The sequence below is a fragment of the Podarcis gaigeae genome, assembly GCF_964106915.1.
Source record: "Podarcis gaigeae genome assembly, chromosome: 13".
NCBI lineage: Eukaryota > Metazoa > Chordata > Lepidosauria > Squamata > Lacertidae > Podarcis > Podarcis gaigeae.
Window position 1 is genome coordinate 21,781,036 of NC_139689.1, and position 19,555 is coordinate 21,800,590.

A 19,555-nucleotide genomic window follows, 5' to 3' on the forward strand; every position below is an offset into this window, starting at 1 on the left:
CTTAGTGGTTTTCCTAAAACCGTACCACTGCCAACATTTAATATCACTTATACCCTCTGCACCTTTAACACACCAATAATCCTAATGGTAACTCTGCGATATAGGCATGATCTGTAGTTTCTATATTTAACAAAGGTATTAACATCTATGTATTGCAAGCTTATGTGGTAACTTTAATATACAGTAGTACTGTCTTTTTAGATGGTTATATACTGTACTAATTTGTTAGTGTTATGATTCCAAAAGCTTACTTTGCACTACTATTACAGCTTTGAGAAAGTGGTTAGTTGCCCCATTAACACTTTTGCCAGGTTGCCCTTGTATTTACTTCACCCTGGTTGTGCCTCACCAACACTAGAACTGAGGTCTTTAACTGAAGCCTTTGTTTTAACCCCTACTGACATACTGAGAAGCACATGTCTTCTTTTATTGTACAGTCATACCTCGGGTCACAGACGCCTCAGGTTGTGTTTTTTCGGGTTACAGACTGCCAAAACCCAGAAGTACTGGAACGGGTTACTTCTGGGTTTTGGCGGTCACGTATGCGCAGACGTGCCAAACTGCAACCCGCGCTTGCGCAGACGCGGGTTGTGAACGTGCATCCTGCACAGATCATGTTTGCAACCCGAGCATCCACTGTACTGGAATCTATACTCCTGCTTTCCTTCCAGACACCAGAGTCCAGCAGCCAAAAGTGTCATTCACCTCTGCCCTCTTGGCAGAGGCGGAGCCAGCTGCTCCGGCACCCAGAGCAGCGCACATGCTGTGCACCCAGGGGGCGGGGCTAGCTGGGCGCGTGGGGGCAGGGCTAGCTGGGCCCCGGCAAGTGTTACAGGGGGCGGGGGGTGGTGTCACCTCCTCTCAGGGATGACACCCGGGGCGGACCGCCCCCACCACACCCCTCTTCCTCTGCCACTGCCTCGGTGCTGTAAATGATGAGTTGTTCTTCTTGGCTCTTCAGCCTAAGCCAAGTGATTCACCTGACTTACCCCAGCCAGTCTTTGGCCACTCTGCCTTCCCCTCAGGTCTTCTTCTTTCCTCTTCTGTGTGTGATCCAGCCTGGACTGAGCTCCTTGACTGGCCAGCACCCAGCTTTATAGTCTGCCAGTCTAGCCCCAGCCAATCACGCTGTCTAATTAACATTCTAAACCTGCAACCACCAACCAGAATATGCGTATCTTCTATCCGTCTTTTGCATACTTTGAGTTCCATCTCCAGCCCCTCCTCCGCTGTCAGTTAAGGTCCCCCACTGACAGTTAAACCAACTTTTAGGTAAAGGTAAAGGTACCCCTGCCCGTACGGGCCAGTCTTGACAGACTCTGGGTTTGTGCGCCCATCTCACTCAAGAGGCCAGGGGCCAGCGCTGTCCGGAGACACTTCCGGGTCACGTGGCCAGCGTGACATCGCTGCTCTGGCGAGCCAGAGCCGCACACGGAAACGCCGTTTACCTTCCCGCTGGTAAGCGGTCCCTATTTATCTACTTGCACCCGGAGGTGCTTTCGAACTGCTAGGTTGGCAGGCGCTGGGACCAAGCAGCGGGAGCGCACCCCGCCGCAGGGATTCGAACCGCCGACCTTTCGATTGGCAAGTCCTAGGTGCTGAGGCTTTAACCCACAGCGCCACCTGCGTCCCAACCAACTTTTACCTGCCCAGAAAGAAGACTTCCCCCACCGAACACACTGCAGTGTACATCAGAATATAAATGACAAAGCACACCACTCAAAATACATTGAAACACTGGTGAAATGAGCAGGATTTCTTCACAATAGTGCAGGCAGGGGAAAGCAATTTTAACTGGGATTGTAAACTTCTCAAACTGCAGCCCTGATTTATGTATTGAGGGTCCTGTAACTTTTACATCTTCTTAAAAACTTTTGAAAAACTTTGCTACCAGATGCCCATGGCTACCCATCAAAACATATTCCCTTATGGTTTGCAAAACAAAACACAACATAATAATTTTAAAACATTTTAAAATGTGCTAACACAGCGTGAAAAATTGTGATCCGTTATCCAAATGCAGCTTACACCATTAGAGCCCAGATCTTGTGTTGTTTTAAAATTCAAATTGTTTTTAAAGGCCTGGATGGATAAAAGCAAATGCCAAAAAGGCCACAAACCTGATGGTAAGCAGCTCTCTCTGGGGAGGCCCTTTTGGAGCAGAGGTGCCACCACCAGAAAGGCCCTCTCCCTAGTAGCTGCCCCCTCCTGTAGCCTGGCAGGGCTGATGAGGTAGGGCCTCTGGCTCTGAAGAGAGGAACCTAAGGTTTGAGTGGGTGTGCATTTGGGAGAAGACAACCTTTCAATTTACCTGGTCCTCCCAATCCATTAAAGACTTGAGTGTGGCCTTTGTGCTGCTGCTGCTTTTTGGGGGTGGGGAGTGGGGCATGGGAGGTGAGCCAGAAGCTGGGATCTCATGCAATCCTCTCAGGTGATGGCATCTGCGTTCTTCTCTTTCTTCAACCTTTCAGCCCCACCTTGGCCTGCCGTTTCATCCCAACCAGACACGTGGAGGTAAGCAGTCCCTGAACAATTTGCGAGCTGTTTACCATCCACCCAGACATCCCCAACACCACACACTTCTGTTTTGAGCAAAGAATAAGCTTGTTTCTGTGAGTGAGCACATGTGCTTGAAGCCTTGCCCTCTAGTACAGTGGTACCTCAGTTTTCGAACAACTCCGTTGAGGAACATTTCGGTTTTCGAATGCCGCAAACCTGGAAGTAAATCCTTCGGTTTTCGAACACGCCTCGGAAGTCGAACATACCACGCGGCTTCTGCTGAGTGCAAGATCCTGAGGCCTAGATGTTGGCTATTGAGTTTTTGGTTTTCAAATGTTTCAGAACTCGGAACGGTCTTCTGGAATGGATTATGTTCGGAAACAGAGGTATTTTGTGTGTGGGGGGGAACATCAGCACATCAGTCACCGCTGGTTTTAAAGCTGTATAGGTACAATGACCACTCCCCACATCAAATGGGGTGTGTGGTCATGTGCAGCCCCCCACATCCCAGTGTGGCTCCCGGTAGTACGGGCTGGCTTCGCCCTCCCCAGGCTGGATACCTGGAGGTCTCTACCTACCTCAGCCAATCGCCCAATCCCACCTGGGGAGGCATCGCCAGGGGATCAGCCAGGTAAGGGGAGGGACTGCTCTGCCCACACAACAGAAGGTGAATCTTACCTGCGAAGCGTCAGTTGGCTCCAGAGCTTCTCCCGCCCTGCCCTCCCTCAGTTAAGCCTTCTTTTGCAGTTTAACCTCTTCTCCACAGTTATGTGGGTGCTGCTAAGTCATGGTCGCTGTTGAAGGGCCGGAAAGGAATTTTCCTGCATTGGCAGGTTTTGCCTAAAATGTCACAACTTTGGTGGTTTCAGGTCTTGGGCAGAATCCTTTAGTCTATCTTCCTAAATGGGGGGGGGGGCGTGAAGCGGTGACCCCCCCTTGCGGCGGTGATCCCAGGGTTCCCCATTAAAGGGGTTTTGAAGGGGAGGCATTGGCCATACGCCGAGAGGTTGTCATTGCTATCCCCTGTGACGGCGACGATAACGGGGGGGTGGGGGGCTCTCTGCTTGAACATATGTTCTCCAGAGCCAGCCCAATCCCCACACATTGTGGATAACCCTGAAGCCTCCCAGATCCCCAGATGGGGACAGGGAAGGATAAACGCCTAATGCCTGAGCCAAGGTCTCCCTTCATCTGAATCTTACTAAAGCTGTGGCCAATTTTAATCCCATAGCATGTTGTCTTGAGTCATCATTCTGCTCGGGGGTCGCCCAGGGTTGGGGTGACTCCGCCTGTCCACGCAATGTTCACCACTGCCCACATTGATCCTGTAGTTTCTTGAAAAATGTTGCTGTGTGTGTGAGAGTAAGTAAGTGTGTCCCTCCCAACCAGCTCTGATCTGGTTTGAAAACATAGACCATGTAAAGACATCCATGCCCCCTGGTGTGGACAGACAGTGGGCAACTTCAAAACGCATCCAACTGCACTGATGTTTACATTAATGTACAAATGTGATTCTGAATGCTATGTGGAAGAGGTTAGCTCCCTTGTTACGCTTTAAGCTGGTGACTACTCACTCAATATAACAAATGCTGCATAAAAACCCATAAAGAAGCAAAGCAATATACAGCAAAAGAGTAAGGCAGAATTCTAGCTCAGAGGTCCTCCAAAATGCTTGGGCAAATAAGAGTCTGACTCTTAACCCTTCCCAGTGCATCATCCATTATTATTATTATTATTATTATTATTATTATTATTATTATTATTATTATTATTATAAATCTGTTGGGTGGCTCCCAACAGAATATTAAAAACATCATAAAACATCAAACATAAAAAACTTCCCTAATATCTTTCACACAGGGCAGTTGGTAAGAGAAAATTTTAAAAACCCTTCATTTAGATGCAAAAGCATCACTTGTCTTCAGCTTCAGATAATATCTCCAGTTGGCATTCTTTCAGCACCTATGGATTCCTCGTCAAAATGGGGGTGATGGCTGGAATAAGAAAAGCATGTTGGGAGCATCATCTTGGTCCCCTTGTCATTCCATGGCTTCTTTCATACCTGTATTTAACCCCTTTCCCTCTTTGTTCACAGGCACAGCAGATGCCCCCCATGCAGTCTTTCCTATCCAGCACCGTCATACAAAGTTGAAAGGGATAATGGTGAGTTGTGAAGAAAATGGGGGGTGGGGTGGGGGCTTCTTTCCTACCGAAGCCTTTAAAGGGCAATGGGAGGCTGAGGTTGGGAATCTAGCCATTGGGATGAATAGCCTTTTGAAGGTCTACTTCTATGAAATAGAAACGGGGGGATGAGGGGCAAATGGTATTGGTCTGGGAAGCTGCAGGCACTCAGTAGGCTTAATCAGTGCCCTCCTTTTCTCTTTGTGGCATGTCCCTGTCTCAGAAAGCATTCCCAGTTATGAAAACCAAGGTGAAGGTGAGTAGAAATTATTGGTTTTAAGGCCACTTTCTGGAACATACAGCTTGGCTCACTTGCATGAGTCATCTACTTGCTCTGCAGTTTTGCAGTGCTCTTGGACTTGACTGTGTCTCACCATGACTGGATTCTGCAGGCTGGTTTTGGCTCAGTATGGGGTAGGGGTTCCCAGCATATGTGAATGTAAGCTCATATGCATAGCATAACTCTGCTAATGCTCTCTGTGCTTCCAGTACAAGCTGGTGCCACTGATGATGAGGATAATGATGACAACTATATCCCTCCATACATGTAAGTCTTTGGGGGGGGGTCAGAGGTCAAACCTTATAACAGATTTTAGCTGGATCACTCATAGGAACCTGTTGGCACACTATGTGCTCTGCATCTATAAAGTCCCCAGCATCTCTGCTTAATGGATTTATATACCACCTTTCTTCCGCTTGCTCCATCAGTGTTGTTCACTGCTTAAAGCAGGGATAGGGAATGTGTGGTTGTTGGACCGCAGCTGCCATCAGCCCCAGCCAGCACAGCCAAAGGCCAAGGGTGATGGGAGTTGTAGTCCAGCCAAATCTGGATCCTCTCCAGACTGTGCAAAACGGATTCCATTTTCTAAATCTGCATACTTCATACTAGCAAATTTACATTTGCACAACTACCGCGGACCAAATCACTCTGCTGCTTTTGCACAACAAATCCACTTTGAAACAAAGTGCACATTTTGCAGTAGAGAAAGTGGTGGGGAAATATGAAATATTATATGAAAAATATTCAACCAGCAGCAGTTAATATGTTATAAATGGATGCCAATACACAAACAAAATCTAAAACATCTAAAAACACCTTTAAAAATGCAATTCCAGTACAGAGCTGCCTTGGGACTAGGATTAGCTGTGAAAGGCAGTATCCAAATGAAAATATATACCGCAAGCAGTGTTGGCCCTTGACCTCAGAAAACTGCTGCCAGTCCGAGCAGCCAATGCTGCATGAGATGGATTGGTGGGTTTCAGTCAGCAGGAGTCAACTGCTTATTTCTCAGATCAGTGCAGCACCAAAGCTTCTTTTCCCTTCTCTTCCACAGTGACGTGCTGCCAGATGCGCCACTTACAGATCAAGGCAATGAAGACGGTGCTTCCACAGGTAAGTTGGCAGCAGGTGGGATGGACTGACTCCCTCCTGGCATCGGGGCTGGGGTTCTCTTGGAGGGTGTTGTGGCAACCCATCTGTCTACAACCTCTTAAAATTCAGGGTCATCTAAATGTAGCATTTATTTCTCTCCCACCTTACATCCAAGGAACTCGGAGGTGCTGTAAATGGCTCCTCCCCTCTCCCATTCACAGCAACCCTGCAGAGTAGGTTAGGCTAAGAGACAGTACCTGGTCCAAGATCACCCAATAAGCCTCTTGGCTGAGTGGAGATTGAACCCTGGTCTCCCAGGTCCTGCTGCAACACCCTAACCCAGTGACGGCCAAACTTGGCACTCCAGCTGTCTTGGAACTACAACTTCCACCATCCCTAGCTAACAGGACCAATAGTCAGGGATGATGGGAACTGTAGTCCCAAAACAGCTGGAGGGCCAAGTTTGGCCATCACTGCTGCATCACAGTGGTTCTAAATGAGAAAGTAACTTGGGGCACAATTGGGAAAGGGCAGTGTTTGAAGTGCTTCTGGTTTTTCCTTTTCAGATTCCCTAGGGGAGCAGTATGAGAATGTGCTCGAGTGTGAGCGGAATTCGCCCGGTGAGTGTGGAAAGTAGATCTATGGGGCCCGGGTAGTCAGGAATGTGGGCATAGGATTGCATTGAAAATGGAGGTGGGTTTGTACATGTCGGGCACAGCTGGACATATCATTAGGCAGAATCAGGGCCAGGCAGAATCGAGTGGATGGAAGGTTAATTTTTGGTGTCCCAGAGCATTCAGTGGAGCTTACTCCCTAGTAAGGGCATTTAGGGTTGCAGGCAGAAGCAACTAACTGAAAGATCCAGCCAATGCTGACCCAAGTTTTGCACCAGTTGCCGGAGACTTATATTAAAAAAAACTTTGCTATGAGCAGCCTTGCTTCCAATATTTTTAAAAACCGTACAATAATTTGCATAGCTCCTGCAAAGCAGTATACCACCTTGGCAAATAAATAAATAAAAATAAATGCTGTGTGCTGCAGGTTTCATTGTGCTGAGCAGATGGCCCACATAAGCTACTGTTTATGTGTCCATCCCAGAGGCTGAGTCAAGGAGCTTTGTGGTTGTGGAAGGGGACTTGAAACTGGGTCTTCTTGAGTTAAACCAGCTCCTTCATGCTGTCTCTGCTGTGACTGAGCAAGCAAGAGGCACTGCTGAGGTGGGTGCAGTGCAGGGTGATCCGTCAGGACAAACAGGACACTTCCCCACCAAGCTCAGTCTGTCCTTACAAGCGGTCCAAGAGGTAGCGCCATCTGCTGGACTCTTCTGCCTTAATTTCAGGGTTGCCTTTGTCAAACTCGGCAGGAAGGAAGGGTGTGGAGAAAACTAGAATGAGTTGGCTCCACCCATCACTGGGTCTAGCTCCCCCTACTGTTGACCTCCCTGCCTTCTGCCCACACAGTCCCAGTGGACACCAGTCTCTCCACTGGATGTACCTCAGAACCTTCATTAAATCTTCCATTTTCTCTCGCCGTCAAAGGTGACTATGTCAACGTACTAGAACCAGAAGCTACCATCGTGGGTCCTTGTTTTGGTGAGTAGAAAAAGCCTGTTGTGTGGGCCTGCTAGGAAGATTTCATTTAATTTCCCTATAGTCCCTCATTATCCATTTCTCTGGCTAATTGCCTGAGGGCTATGGGTGGGGCCCTATATCTCCCTGCCCTAATTTTAAGTCCTTTTTCATTTTCCTGTAGTTGGCAGTGGCACCAGTGATCGGGAAAGTGAAGATGACACTCCGGACTATGAGAATGTCTGTCCTGGGCTTTGAGGTATCTGGATTCTGGTGTCTGTTTGGGGCACGGTACAGATGTGGGGTGTGTGTGTGTGTGGATGTGACTTCATATATATGATAGAGGGCAACCCTAGAACCTGCATGACAGCAATCACCTCTGAGCATTTGTAGACTCTTAACCAACATCTCTTTCTCCCTAGGTTGAAAGGTTCATTTGCCAGTTGCTCCAATCACCTATATGCAGAATGCATTACCTGGTTGGCCTATGGACACTGTCACCCTCAAATATTGCCGTAACTTATTGCCCTCCTTTGCACTTTGGCTGACACATCCTGAGAATTTTCCACAATACTATAGAATCTTGGTAGCAAGATTCAGAAGCTTGACTGTCCATGTGGAACTGGTCTTCTAACACTCCCCCTACCCCCCCAGCCCGCAAAGCATTCTGGGTTGTTTATGTCTCTTGGCTAAATAAAGAACTGGTAATTCCATCATTGTTGTACTTGAAAGGGAATTGGTGCAGGATTATGGATGGGGAAAGATGCCTAGAAGGGTCTGAACAGAGTTTGCAGGGATCAGGTGAACAGATAAGTCTTGGCAAGTGCTAAACAGTGCACTGGGATCCTAACTTTGGTTTCTACTTCAACTGAAATGAACCTTGGAGGTTCCTCGCTTCCTTGAGCATTGCAGTCTGCATTCGGTTACTTGGGACGACACAGTATTAGAGTATTAGAGACATTATGCAACATTATTGCTTCCTCGACTTGGGATGCTTACACACAAGGCTTTTAATGTGGAATCGCTGTGCTTCATCCCCTCTTATTTATGCTCCATCTTTCAGTTTTCAAAAGCACGGCACCTAGGCGGTTTCCATCATCAAAGTAACAAGCAGTGCTTTTTTCTGGGGGTACGCATACCCCTAACATTTTGTGAATCTAAGTTTGACTTCATTGAGGGGCAGTATGAGTAGGAAAATGAGAGCACCCCCAAGCATCTTTTTAAGGAAAAAAAGGACTGGTAACAAGTCATTTTTTAAAAAAAATAGCATTAAATCAAGCCGATCAAACAGATCCACAAGGAGACGGAAATTAAAAGAGGCCAAAAGCTTACCAGAATACAGTGTAAACAAAATTTATGGCTGCCTTCTAAACTCCAGAGAAACACTTGCCTGTCCTCTGTGCAACACAGTAGAGGGTGATAGGGATGCAGGCTACTGGATTCTTTTATTTTTTGCTTTTCCTTGGATTCACAGAGTCCTGAAGGTATTGCTGCTCATTTTGTGAACAAGAGTCATATAATACCCACACCTGCCCAGCTCCATTCGCCTCTAAGTGGAACGTTGGTTGGGGGAACCTCTTCTGTTTACGAGGAGTTGGCATACACTGATGGATGGAGCAAGTCACAGCCACTGCCGCTCTTAATCTTATCTTCCATATGTTTTGTAAGCACAAGCCTCTTGGTGCAGGACCTTTGGGGCAGAGGGTGATGCCCGGCAGCCAGGTTCTTGAATCAACTATCTGCCCGAGACAAATGCCATTTTTATTCCACACCCAAGTCGCTACCAGCATTCAAGATAGGCCAGATGTTTCTTGCATAATAACCACGGGAATACTGGGTAGGGACAACAACAGAGATAGACAGGTTTGAGATCACAGGGGCAGTGCCAGGCAAGCACAAACACCCCGTTATCTTGGGGTGCCAGAGAGTGTTGAGGTGCCCTCACAGCCTGCTGTCTCTGCTGATAACGCAAGCAGGCACGTAAGCCGTTCCCCCTTGGCTGTGTTTTGCTGTGCTGTAAGGGACTTCCACAATCTCCTTAAGGGACTTCCACAATCTCCAGAAGAACAGTCATTGCTTGCAGGGATGGGCTTCTTCACATTGATCCTCCTCACCTCCTCCTGCTTCCTTGGAAAAGCTGGTGAGTTGCCTGCGTTGAAATTGAAGGAGGTGGGCAGCAAAGGCATCTTAAGAGTTGGAAGAGACTTGAGAGGCCAAGATCTAGTTCAGCCACCTGCTCAATGCAGGATGCACTACTGAAAGGTTGCTGGTGGTACCAGTGGCCCTCCAGATGTGGCTGGACTACACTCCCATCATCTCTGACCATTGGCTGTGTGAGCTGGGGCTGATGGGAGTCCAAGAACATCTGCAGGGCCATGGGTTATCCATCTCCAGACTGCAGCACCCCTAGAAGATGGTCCTCTAGACTCCAGCCAAGGAGTGCCCACCACTTCCCAAGGAAGTCAGTCTTAATATAGCAGTATTATTCACAATTATCTAATATTCTGGAAAGCAATGTGCAACCACTTAAGTGGAGTGGTTGTAGGGGATGGCACTTGGCATGAAGTGTTGCTGAGCTGGGGAAGGGAGCAGCTGCAATCCAACGCTTTCGATGCCTTTCCTTATTGCAAGTCTGACCTTTTGGGGAAGCTGGTTTGTTGCATGAGACCTCCCAATCCACTGCAGTTATGGGACCTGAATTTACCTGTACGTGACTAAATCGCACCCGAATACAGTGAAAGCCTGGAAGCAACCCCTGAATGAAGTTAAGATGGCTTATCTGAATTGGGTGCAGTAACTTGATTGGCAAGAGCCTTCCAAGGATTTGGAAAAAGTCTCTTCTCAACCCTCTTAGCTGGTAAGCTTTTAGGTACAGATGCATGGATTTGAACCCAGGGCAGTCTACAAGTAAGAGATCTGCTCACTTACTGAGCTGTTTAGGCAAGATGGACCATGAAAGATGGATCACTGGATGATCTTTGGCTGTATGGCTTATCAGTTTGATGCCGTTTAAGATGGTCCTTGGATTTCCCCAATAATAATATTTATGGCCACATAGGCATCACTGATGAAGAGGAAACACATAACTTTTTTTAAAAAAAAGATATATTTGTGTAAAATCTGCACGTGCTAATTTGTATGTTTGGATGTAAATATGGACACAGTCCATTGAAACAAAAATGCAATCCATCTCAACATCCTGGGGAAGACTGTGACCTGTGTTGATGGTCTATTTCAAGGCCCCTGTCACATGGAAGACGGAATTGTAGAGCTGAAAAGGGACCCTGAGGATCATCTAGTCCAACCCCCTGCAATGCAGGAATGTGCAACTGTCCCATATGGGGATCAAACCTGCGACCTTGGTGTCATCAGCACCTTGCTCTAAGCAGCTGAGCTATATCAGGTGTCCAGTGGTTATATTTTCTCAGTTAAGCAGGCAGCAACCCAAATGGAATGATAAAGTAGGATGCGCTGCCTGCCACCCTAAGGCCAGTTCACACATGCCTGCATATTCATTGATTTCTTTGTAGAAGTGGGTTTCTTGCACAAGACCTCCCAATCCACTGTAACTATGTACCCTGAATTTGCTGGGATGTGACTAAATCCAACCCCAAAATGGTACGATGGGGGGGGGTGCGTGTTGTTTCTAGATCTGCTCAACTATCAAGAGCTGACTCAAATAGAATAAACACTTCATCTTCACATATAAATCTGGCAATGACCTATGTGGACAGCATGCATTACTGTACTCCTTTTGGAAAATAACATTAGAGAAGTTATTTAAGAACATAAAAATAGCTCTGTTAGATGAAGGCCAGTGGGCCCACCTAGCACAGACCTGTTCTCACTGTGGTCGGGATCTGCAATCAGGATCTGAGCACAAAAGCAACCTCCCAGTATGATGCATCCGGCTTTTTTGAGCTTTCGAGTATGTTCTGGCTGACAATTGAAAATGACCCAAGTTTTGGACTCCATGGACACCTGGTCAAATTCATTTGATATGTTCTAGCGTTATGTCAGTCCCACATTATCCAAGTGTGCTACATGGGCGGGGGCAAGAGGGGGAGCTGCCCCCCTAAATCAATACAAATCTGAGGTTCTGCCCCCCCCCCCCAATCCTGGCTACTCCCATGGTGCGCTAGTCCTGGCTAGTACTCAGCAAAAAGCACTGCTTATGGTCAGAGGCGCTCTTGTATTTTTCAATTACACAGCCCAGTGCACTGAGAAAACACACACACACACAAAACGAATTAAGCTCTGGGGAAATGCAACTCCTGCTTAAAGGCACAAGTCTGAATCACCCGCTCCTTCGCCAGGAGAGGCACGCGGAAAATACACGCCGAGGGGCTTTCGCTTTAAGAGCCTCCCACTGGACTCTGGCTGGGGTACAACCTGGGTGTCGCTTAGCTTGGAAAGCGCTGAGGCAGCAGCAGCAGCTGGAGGGGGAGGGGGACGGCCAGGGGCCTGTTGCAAGAACCAGCCTGGAAGGGACGAGAGGAAGCTCAGCAGCCCCCAGCATGGAAGGCTTGTAAGCAACTGACCCCCCCACTTCGCAAAACAATAACCGTGCCCGCCCCCTTCCCAACGCTCACCTCGCGCCCCCGCCCCACCCCCGCTTGCTTTTTGCAACAGTGCCTTATTGTCCTAATACAGTACTGTAATGGCACAAGAGGGTGGGGGATGCGTGCGCACGGGGCATGGCGTAATAAACGTAATATTCGCGCCACTCAAAGGTCCCTGAAACTAACATGTCGTTCCCTTACATGAAGTTTTGCAGTTAAGTTTGCTTGCTACCGTAATGCAGGAGAATCTCATCAAGAAGAGTCCAAAAATGCAGGTAGCTGCGTCGAGGCATTCGACTGAAATGAATAAAAGGTGCATCACACAATGCCTAGTCCATTAGGGTCAGCTGGTAGCCATGGAGTCACGTGCTGGCAAAAGGTGGAATTTGTCGATCGGGAGTGCGGCGGCTGGAGTTTCAGTCAGGAAGCCAGCTTAGCCCTACATCGCGAGGTTTTTGTGATAAATGGGCCACGCCCACATCCATGTATCAGTGGAGGGAGAGTGACGATCGCATGCAAAAAAAAAGCCTCATGTATTGCACACAGCTTGCCAGGCAGTTGGGTTGCTTGTGAGGCTCGTTTTGAGCAGTTTATAACACATTGTTGGCCAATTTGTGCTTTTCCTGACATCTCTTTAAGGTAAAGATAAGACATCTTGGTACTGCACACTTGTAAAAGGCCACAAGACATCTGACGGAGAGGGAAAGCAAGGAATGGGTCTCATTCAGGGAGACTTTGGCCATTTCCCTTTGCAATCCTGTGCATGTTTATTTGCAAGTAAATGCCATTCATTTCCCACTGAGTAAGCATGCAGAGGATTGTAGCCTTAGCATTTGCCCCAAGGCAAAATGCATAACCTCTTCATAGCACATGTTAGATTCTCTGTTCAATATTCTAAAAACGGCACATACTTGCTTTACATGACCTTTGAGCCCCTTTGTGCTCCATTTTCTCCTTCCCTACCCAAAATCTGCAGCTACCACAATAAGGCCAACACGTCATACATCCGATGTAATGGGCTTTTAGTCTATCAAAGCTTATGTATGTCAGACAAACCCATTAGTCTGCAAGGCACGCCGAGCCTCCTTTTTGGGCGCATGCGATAGCAGACGTTATTCCTAGAGCATCTTTGCACTGCCTCCCCACCACCCACCCAGTGCAAATGTCATTCTGATGTTGTGGAAATAGCAATTGTGCCTAATGTCACTAGTGGCAACTATTGATTGACCCTTCAGGGGTTGGTTGCTTGGTTATGGCTTCAGTGCATATCCCTCCCCTGCGTATATAAGCAGTATGAACTATGCAAAACAAGAAATGCTACTCACTTAATACAGGTTGAAGAATTCAGATTTTGTCAGGAGACTATTTGGTTGTTGCTGTTTGGATATATAAAGTATACACATACCTGTCTATGCACGTTCCCACGGCAGCCCCCAGGCTCCACCCAAAGAAGCCTACCGTGCGGCAATGGTGCTGTCTGGCGCAGGAGATGCCCTCGGCTACCGCAACCAGCGCTGGGAATACTGCACCTCAGGGCCTCAGATCCACCAGGAGCTCCAGGAGCTGGGGGGCCTTGGCAAGGTTCGGGCAGCCCTCCCTGACTGGCCTGTCAGCGACGACACTGTTCTGCACCTGGCGACGGCCGAGGCTCTGGCCACAGGTGAGTAGCAGGAAAGGCTGGGTAGCCTTACAGCCTTTTCTCAGCAGGTCCTTGTTCCCTGAGGAATAGCATTTTTCACTTACAGCAGAGCTTGGCCTCCATAGGGCCCACTCGAGGTATGACTGGGGGTTCTCAGCAAAGTGTCATCTCTTGGGTCTCCTATGCCCATAGGTTCACTTCTTCGCAGCCATGGCGGCAGCTCTCCAGTCAGCAATGGGCAAGAAGTCCTGTTATTGTTGCTGTTGTTGTTGTTGTTAAAATTTGTATACCATGCTTCATCTGTAGATCTCAGGGCAGTTCACAACATGAACCAACCTGAGATTTTCACATGGGGTGTGGTGGATGTGGGAATGCAGAGGAGATTATTATTTTTTTTATTAATGCAGAGCACTTCTTCTCTGTGTTTCCTCTATCCAGGGAAGGAAGGGGAGCCGCTGTTCCAGGAGCTGGCCAAACGCTATGTTGAAGCCATGAACGACATGGAAGGGAGGAAGCCGGGGCCCACGAGCATTCTGGGTAACTTATGACAGCACTCCTCTGTGCAAGTTACAGCAGTATAATTCTCTTCGAAAACAAATACATCCCTGCTCCGTACATAGAAACTAATCCAACACTAAGGAAGTGATGTGAATAGGCAAAGAGCTTCGAAGTGTGTGTGTGTGGGGGGGGGACCTTCACTGTGCCTTAAGGTGGTCTTGTGTAAACACTGTCAGTGTTGTTCTTGTAGTACAGTCATACCTCTGGTTACAGATGCTTCAGGGTTTTTATTCAGGTTACGGACCTGCCGAAACCCGCAAGTACCGGAATGGGTTACTTTCGGGTTTTGGCGGTCGTGCATGCGCAGAAGCGCCAAATCGCAACCCACGTGTGCGCAGACGTGCCGCTGCAGTTTGCGAATGTGCATCCTACACGGATCATGTTCGCAACCTGACCATCCACTGTACTCAACAGGAAAGAGGATTGGGGCAAAACTCAAATTAGTTGGCTTCACTTGTCATTCCCTGCAGCTCCACCTCCTGTGAGTTTCCAGGGCACCAACCCTCTATGGGGGGAAAGCAAACTGAACAGTAGTGATATTTTGCAGAAAAACTACAAAAGGGGGGAAAGGGAAGGAGAGAGGAGCTTAGGATAGAAGGCCATTTTTAGGAAAAACCACAGAGTAGGGTCAGGAGGCCTATTTTCTTTCCACCCTATATGTTTCTTCCACTTTAGACTGCAGCCTCTGCAGTTGTATTCTGTGAAATAAACGAAATGCCAAGGGCAGCCTCCATACGGCTCAAGAGCACAAGCAGTTTGGCCTGTACACATCTTCACATGTCTCTCGTTTTCCTCCTGCCTGCAGGAACATCTCAGTTGCGTCCAGGGGAGCCAAACGGATATCGCATTCCCTTCAACCCCGGTGCCACAGGTTGTGGTGCGGCCATGAGATCCATGTGCATTGGGCTCAGGTAACGTGGTGTGCCGTGGTGGTGGGGGACACACGTAAGAAAGGACAAAGCTGGGGCCAAGCGGAACAGCTGAGGGCCAAAGTCGGACTCCAGCATGACCCCCAGCCGCCATCTCTCCCAGGTATCCTCGCCCTTCAGACCTGAGCACTTTGGTCCAAGTCAGCATAGAAAGTGGAAGAATGACACACCACCACCCCACAGGTAACTGATTATGTGCGGTAGTCCTCCTGTGTCAGGGCGCCTTTCCCGGCAATGGTACATAAAAGGGACAGTGCTGAGATGGGCGGAAGGGCTTTCTCCATGACTTGGAAGCTTGAAAGTGTGTGGGTGTTTGGAGTAGTGGTCAGTATGGGTCTTGGGGCTGCAGGTCTACCCATACAGATGGGCAAAACCCTGAGGTGGTAGAATAGGGACTTCAGGGTGCAGGTGGAGGACCCTCTGTTTGAACACCCCTTGCATTGAAATTTTCCTGCAAATTGAAGCCTAGTACAGTGGGTGGCACTGTGGGTTAAACCACAGAGCCTAGGACTTGCCAATCAGAAGGTCAGTGGGTTCGAATCCCCATGACGGGGTGAGCTCCCGTTGCTCAGTCCCTGCTCCTCCCAACCTAGCAGTTTGAAAGCACATCAAAGTGCAAGTAGATAAATAGGTACCGCTCTGGCGGGAAGGTAAACAGCGTTTCCGTGCGCTGCTCTGGTTTGCCAGAAGAGGCTTAGTCATGCTGGCCACATGACCCAGAAGCTGTAGACCAGCTCCCTCGGCCAATAAAGCCAGATGAGCTCTGCAACCCCAGAGTCTGCCACGGCTGGACCTAATGGTCAGGGGTCCCTTTACTTTTTACAGTAAGCGAAGAGCCAGAGTACGGTTTATCCACGATGTGTTCATTTTCTGTTTGCAGGGAGTTTTTAATACAGAGGAGCATTCAGAAAGTGCTGTCCTCCCCATATTTGCATTCTGAAGCGATATCGTAAATTCTACTGCTTCATTCTGCTGCATGTGTAGACCCAGCCTAAGTATCTTGAGGATGACGGCAGATGTGACATTTTAACACAGGTCATCCTGGGTCCTTCACTTTTTTTGCACTTTATGTACTACCAGATAACACACCACCAGCAAGCAAGCAAAAATGCCTCTCCCTTAACACTGCAGGATGGCAATCTGTCGTTGCTTGTTTTTCAAAGATTAAAGTACATTCTCTAAGTGTATGTATATGTACATTTAAAATCTGTACCTCTCACCTTATCAAATAATTGGCAAACATTTTCAGAACTGTTGTCAGACTGCTCTGGTGGAAATCGTGGGATGGTGATGTCACAGGCGCTGTGCAATAGGCCCTCTTCAAAGCCAGCTTTACCTTCAAACTGAACTAAAGAGGGGGTGATGGGGGGGAATGCAGAAACATTTCCCCCACCAGGGATGAAAGAAGGCATATTTGTATTGAACCAGTGAGTACTTTTTAAAAGTTGAGCTCCCTGCTAAGCCATAAAGTCTACTGGGTGGGCCTTGGGCAAGTCTCTGTAGCTCAGCCTAATCTACTTCTTGGAGCTGCAGTGAGGATAAAATTCCTTGAGGGATCCTGACTTCCACCTATCCTCTTCCTCTATTGTAGGCTATCTAGGAGCTCTGGCCTCTGCTCTGTTCACTTCTTATGCAGTGCAGGGCTTTCCCCTTGAGCGCTGGGGAGCTGGATTGCTCAGGACCCTGCCCCTTGCTTTAGAGTACATTCAGACTGCTGCGGCTGAGAGTGACTCCAATGTGGGGGCCTGGGCTTATTTCCGGGAGAAATGGGAGTGGTAAGTCCTTTGGGTGTGCTTTGGTACGATGAAGGGGGACCTGAGTAACTGGAGGGTGTTGTTATTTTATTTTTTTAGGATAATGCAGTTGAAAGCTTTCCCCTCTTTTTTCCAGTGTGCATCTTTTATCAGGATGTCTAGAAACTTGCTTTTGTAAAATGAATAAATGAACAGCCAGACTTTGTGGTGAATGGAGAGCTGGTGCAATGTAAGGTTAGAGTGCCGGATTAGGATCAAGGAGATCTGGGTTCAAATCCCTGCTCAGCCAGCAACCTCTGAGTGAATTCGGCCAGCAACTACCTAAGCCTAGCCTACCTCCCAGCTTTGTGAATATAAAATGGATTTTGGGGGCGGGGCGGGGGAAGATAATCGGTTGTATCCAAAAAAACATAATCAAAGTAGACCCATTGAAATCAATAGACCCGACTAGTAATTTCCAGTAATTTCCAGTAATTTCAGTGGGTCAACTGAGTAAATTGGAGGCAACCCAGCAAATGCTATCTTGAAGGAAAAACTTAAATCTCCTTGTCAAAATTTGATTGTCCATTATAATTTTAATACACCCCCCCTACCGTGTTCCTACTCTCTTTATGTACCCAACTGGAAAAAGGAGCTTTTAACAAAATTTGAAGGGGGAGGTTTTGGCAAGACAACAATTCAACATTACTTTCAAACAGAACTTAAGATTGAGTTTGATTTTTAAAACAAGCAAACAGCAAAATTCAAAGCTGAATTCAGGGGGGAAACCTCAATGTGAAGGCAAAACAATATCTTGGTTTTAATAGTAATGTTTATCAGGTAGGTCAGAGTAAAGAGAGTCATTGTGGTGCAGGGGTCATTCTGTTTATTTCACTGTACATTGTGCCCTCATTGGCTCTCAAGGAGGTCTTGGATTCTTGGCTTTTTCACTTTTGCTCTCTAACCATTTAGGTACCTCTCTGAACGGGGCCTGGCTACGGGTCAGGGCCCTTGTCTGTTTCCTGCTGCCTATAGTCCTGCTGAGCGTGACGTCATCTACAAAACCTTCAGCCTGGACGGGTGGGCCGGACGGAGCGGTCACGATGCCCCCATGATTGCATACGACGCCTTGCTGGGTGCAGGGGAGAACTGGGAGGAGCTCTGTAGCCGTTCCATGTTCCACGGGGGTGAGTCGAAAGGAGGCAAATCCTGCCCCTCCCCCACTGTAAAAGTGGCCCACCCTAAAAGTAAAGGTACTCCTGACCATTAGGTCCAGTCGTGGATGACTCTGGGGCTGCGTGCTCATCTCGCTCTATAGGCCGGGGGAGCCGGCGTTTGTCCTCGGACAGCTTCCGGGTCATGTGGCCAGCATGACTAAGCCACTTCTGGCGAACCAGAGCAGTGCATGGAAACATCGTTTACCTTCACGCCAGAGCAGTACCTATTTATCTACTTGCACTTTGACGTGCTTTTGAACTGCTAGGCTGGCAGGAGCTGGGACAGAGCAACAGGAGCTCACCCCGTCACGGGGATTCGAACCGCCGACCTTCTGACTGACAAGCCCTAGGCTCTGTGGTTTAGACCACAGCGCCACCTGCGTCCCTGGCCCACCCTAAAGCTGGCTGCATTTCATAGAATTGTAGAGTTGGAAGGGACCCTGAGGATCATCTAGCCCAACCCCTCTGCAATGCAGGAATGTGCAGCTGTCCCAAATGGGGATCAAACCTGCAACCTTGGTGTTATAAACACCAGACTCTAACCAAACTTGTTTTCTCGGTGTGTGTGTGTTTTCCTGCTCACCCACAGGGGATAGTGACTCTACAGGGGTGATTGCTGCCTGCTGCTGGGCTCTGGCTCACAGTTTCAGAGGAGTCCCAGAAGATAACCACATAGCGCTTGAATACCGAGACAGGATGGTGTCTGCAGCTGATGCCCTCTATCACCTTGCCTGGGGACAGACTCCTTTTTGAAAGACCTTTCTGCTGTCTCTAGCATCTAAGGATGGACTAAAATCCGTTGATTTTGGTTTCTTCTTAATCATAATTTCAGGTCTTCACATGTCCACATCAATTTATGATCTGTGCATGGCAGAGTCCTTGTGAAAATTAATCAGCGTTTTAGTGAGAATTTCACTTGATACACGTTTGTGTGTCATTTCCCCAATAGACGCATTTATCTGCAAAGCAATTTCCCTTATTGTAATGTTGCTGTTCGCTAACATCTGCATTTGTATGTAAACTTTGCCCTAATATATGCATTCTTGTACATGTTACTTGGTTGGAAAACTGCACTGCAAAATTTGGAGAAGCACCAATGTCCAAGGATGGTTGGCTTTCAACTTGCATATTGTTTTGGAAAGGGCATATTTGTTAACTTTAAATGTGAACTGAATCTAATTTCTGCTCCATCTCTAACTAGCATCCCAGGCCCCTTAGAGAGGCCCTGAACATGAGCCGCAACAATCTGAAAACTGTTCTTCACAGAATAAAGTGAGGCTGTGTTTGCAATTCTGCC

General features: G+C 48.0%; 2 protein-coding genes and 1 long non-coding RNA gene across 8 annotated transcripts in view; 2 read left to right on the forward strand and 1 right to left on the reverse strand.

Annotated features, from left to right (window-relative positions):
- The window catches only part of LOC310829528, a 12,960-nt gene extending 11,695 nt beyond the window's left edge, over positions 1 to 1,265 (reverse strand). The window contains exon 1 of the long non-coding RNA XR_014557308.1: positions 990 to 1,265. This is a non-coding gene — a long non-coding RNA (uncharacterized lncRNA). The remainder of the gene's footprint in view (positions 1 to 989) is intronic.
- The window catches only part of LAT (linker for activation of T cells), a 16,007-nt gene extending 7,674 nt beyond the window's left edge, over positions 1 to 8,333 (forward strand). For 5 of the 6 annotated variants that reach the window (XM_083708101.1, XM_083708103.1, XM_083708102.1 and 2 more), the window contains 9 exons: positions 2,472 to 2,514; positions 4,595 to 4,662; positions 4,904 to 4,936; positions 5,170 to 5,227; positions 6,015 to 6,073; positions 6,619 to 6,672; positions 7,591 to 7,644; positions 7,805 to 7,879; positions 8,043 to 8,333. In XM_083708101.1, coding sequence (XP_083564227.1) covers positions 2,472 to 2,514; positions 4,595 to 4,662; positions 4,904 to 4,936; positions 5,170 to 5,227; positions 6,015 to 6,073; positions 6,619 to 6,672; positions 7,591 to 7,644; positions 7,805 to 7,878 — 443 coding nt within the window. In that variant the 3' untranslated portion in view covers position 7,879; positions 8,043 to 8,333. Of the gene's footprint in view, positions 1 to 1,638; positions 2,127 to 2,471; positions 2,515 to 4,594; positions 4,663 to 4,903; positions 4,937 to 5,169; positions 5,228 to 6,014; positions 6,074 to 6,618; positions 6,673 to 7,590; positions 7,645 to 7,804; positions 7,880 to 8,042 lie in introns of those variants that run through there. The other variant, XM_083708105.1, reaches the window with a different exon arrangement.
- Positions 8,334 to 11,580: 3,247 nt separating this feature from the next.
- Positions 11,581 to 19,548, forward strand: LOC310829525 (ADP-ribosylhydrolase ARH1-like). The gene is made up of 8 exons (XM_083708098.1): positions 11,581 to 12,148; positions 13,613 to 13,842; positions 14,260 to 14,358; positions 15,185 to 15,290; positions 15,412 to 15,491; positions 16,900 to 17,083; positions 18,014 to 18,228; positions 18,848 to 19,548. Exons 1-8 carry the CDS (start codon positions 11,886 to 11,888, stop codon positions 19,009 to 19,011), a joined length of 1,341 nt encoding a protein of 446 aa, XP_083564224.1. The 5' UTR covers positions 11,581 to 11,885; the 3' UTR covers positions 19,012 to 19,548.
- Positions 19,549 to 19,555: the final 7 nt, after the last annotated feature.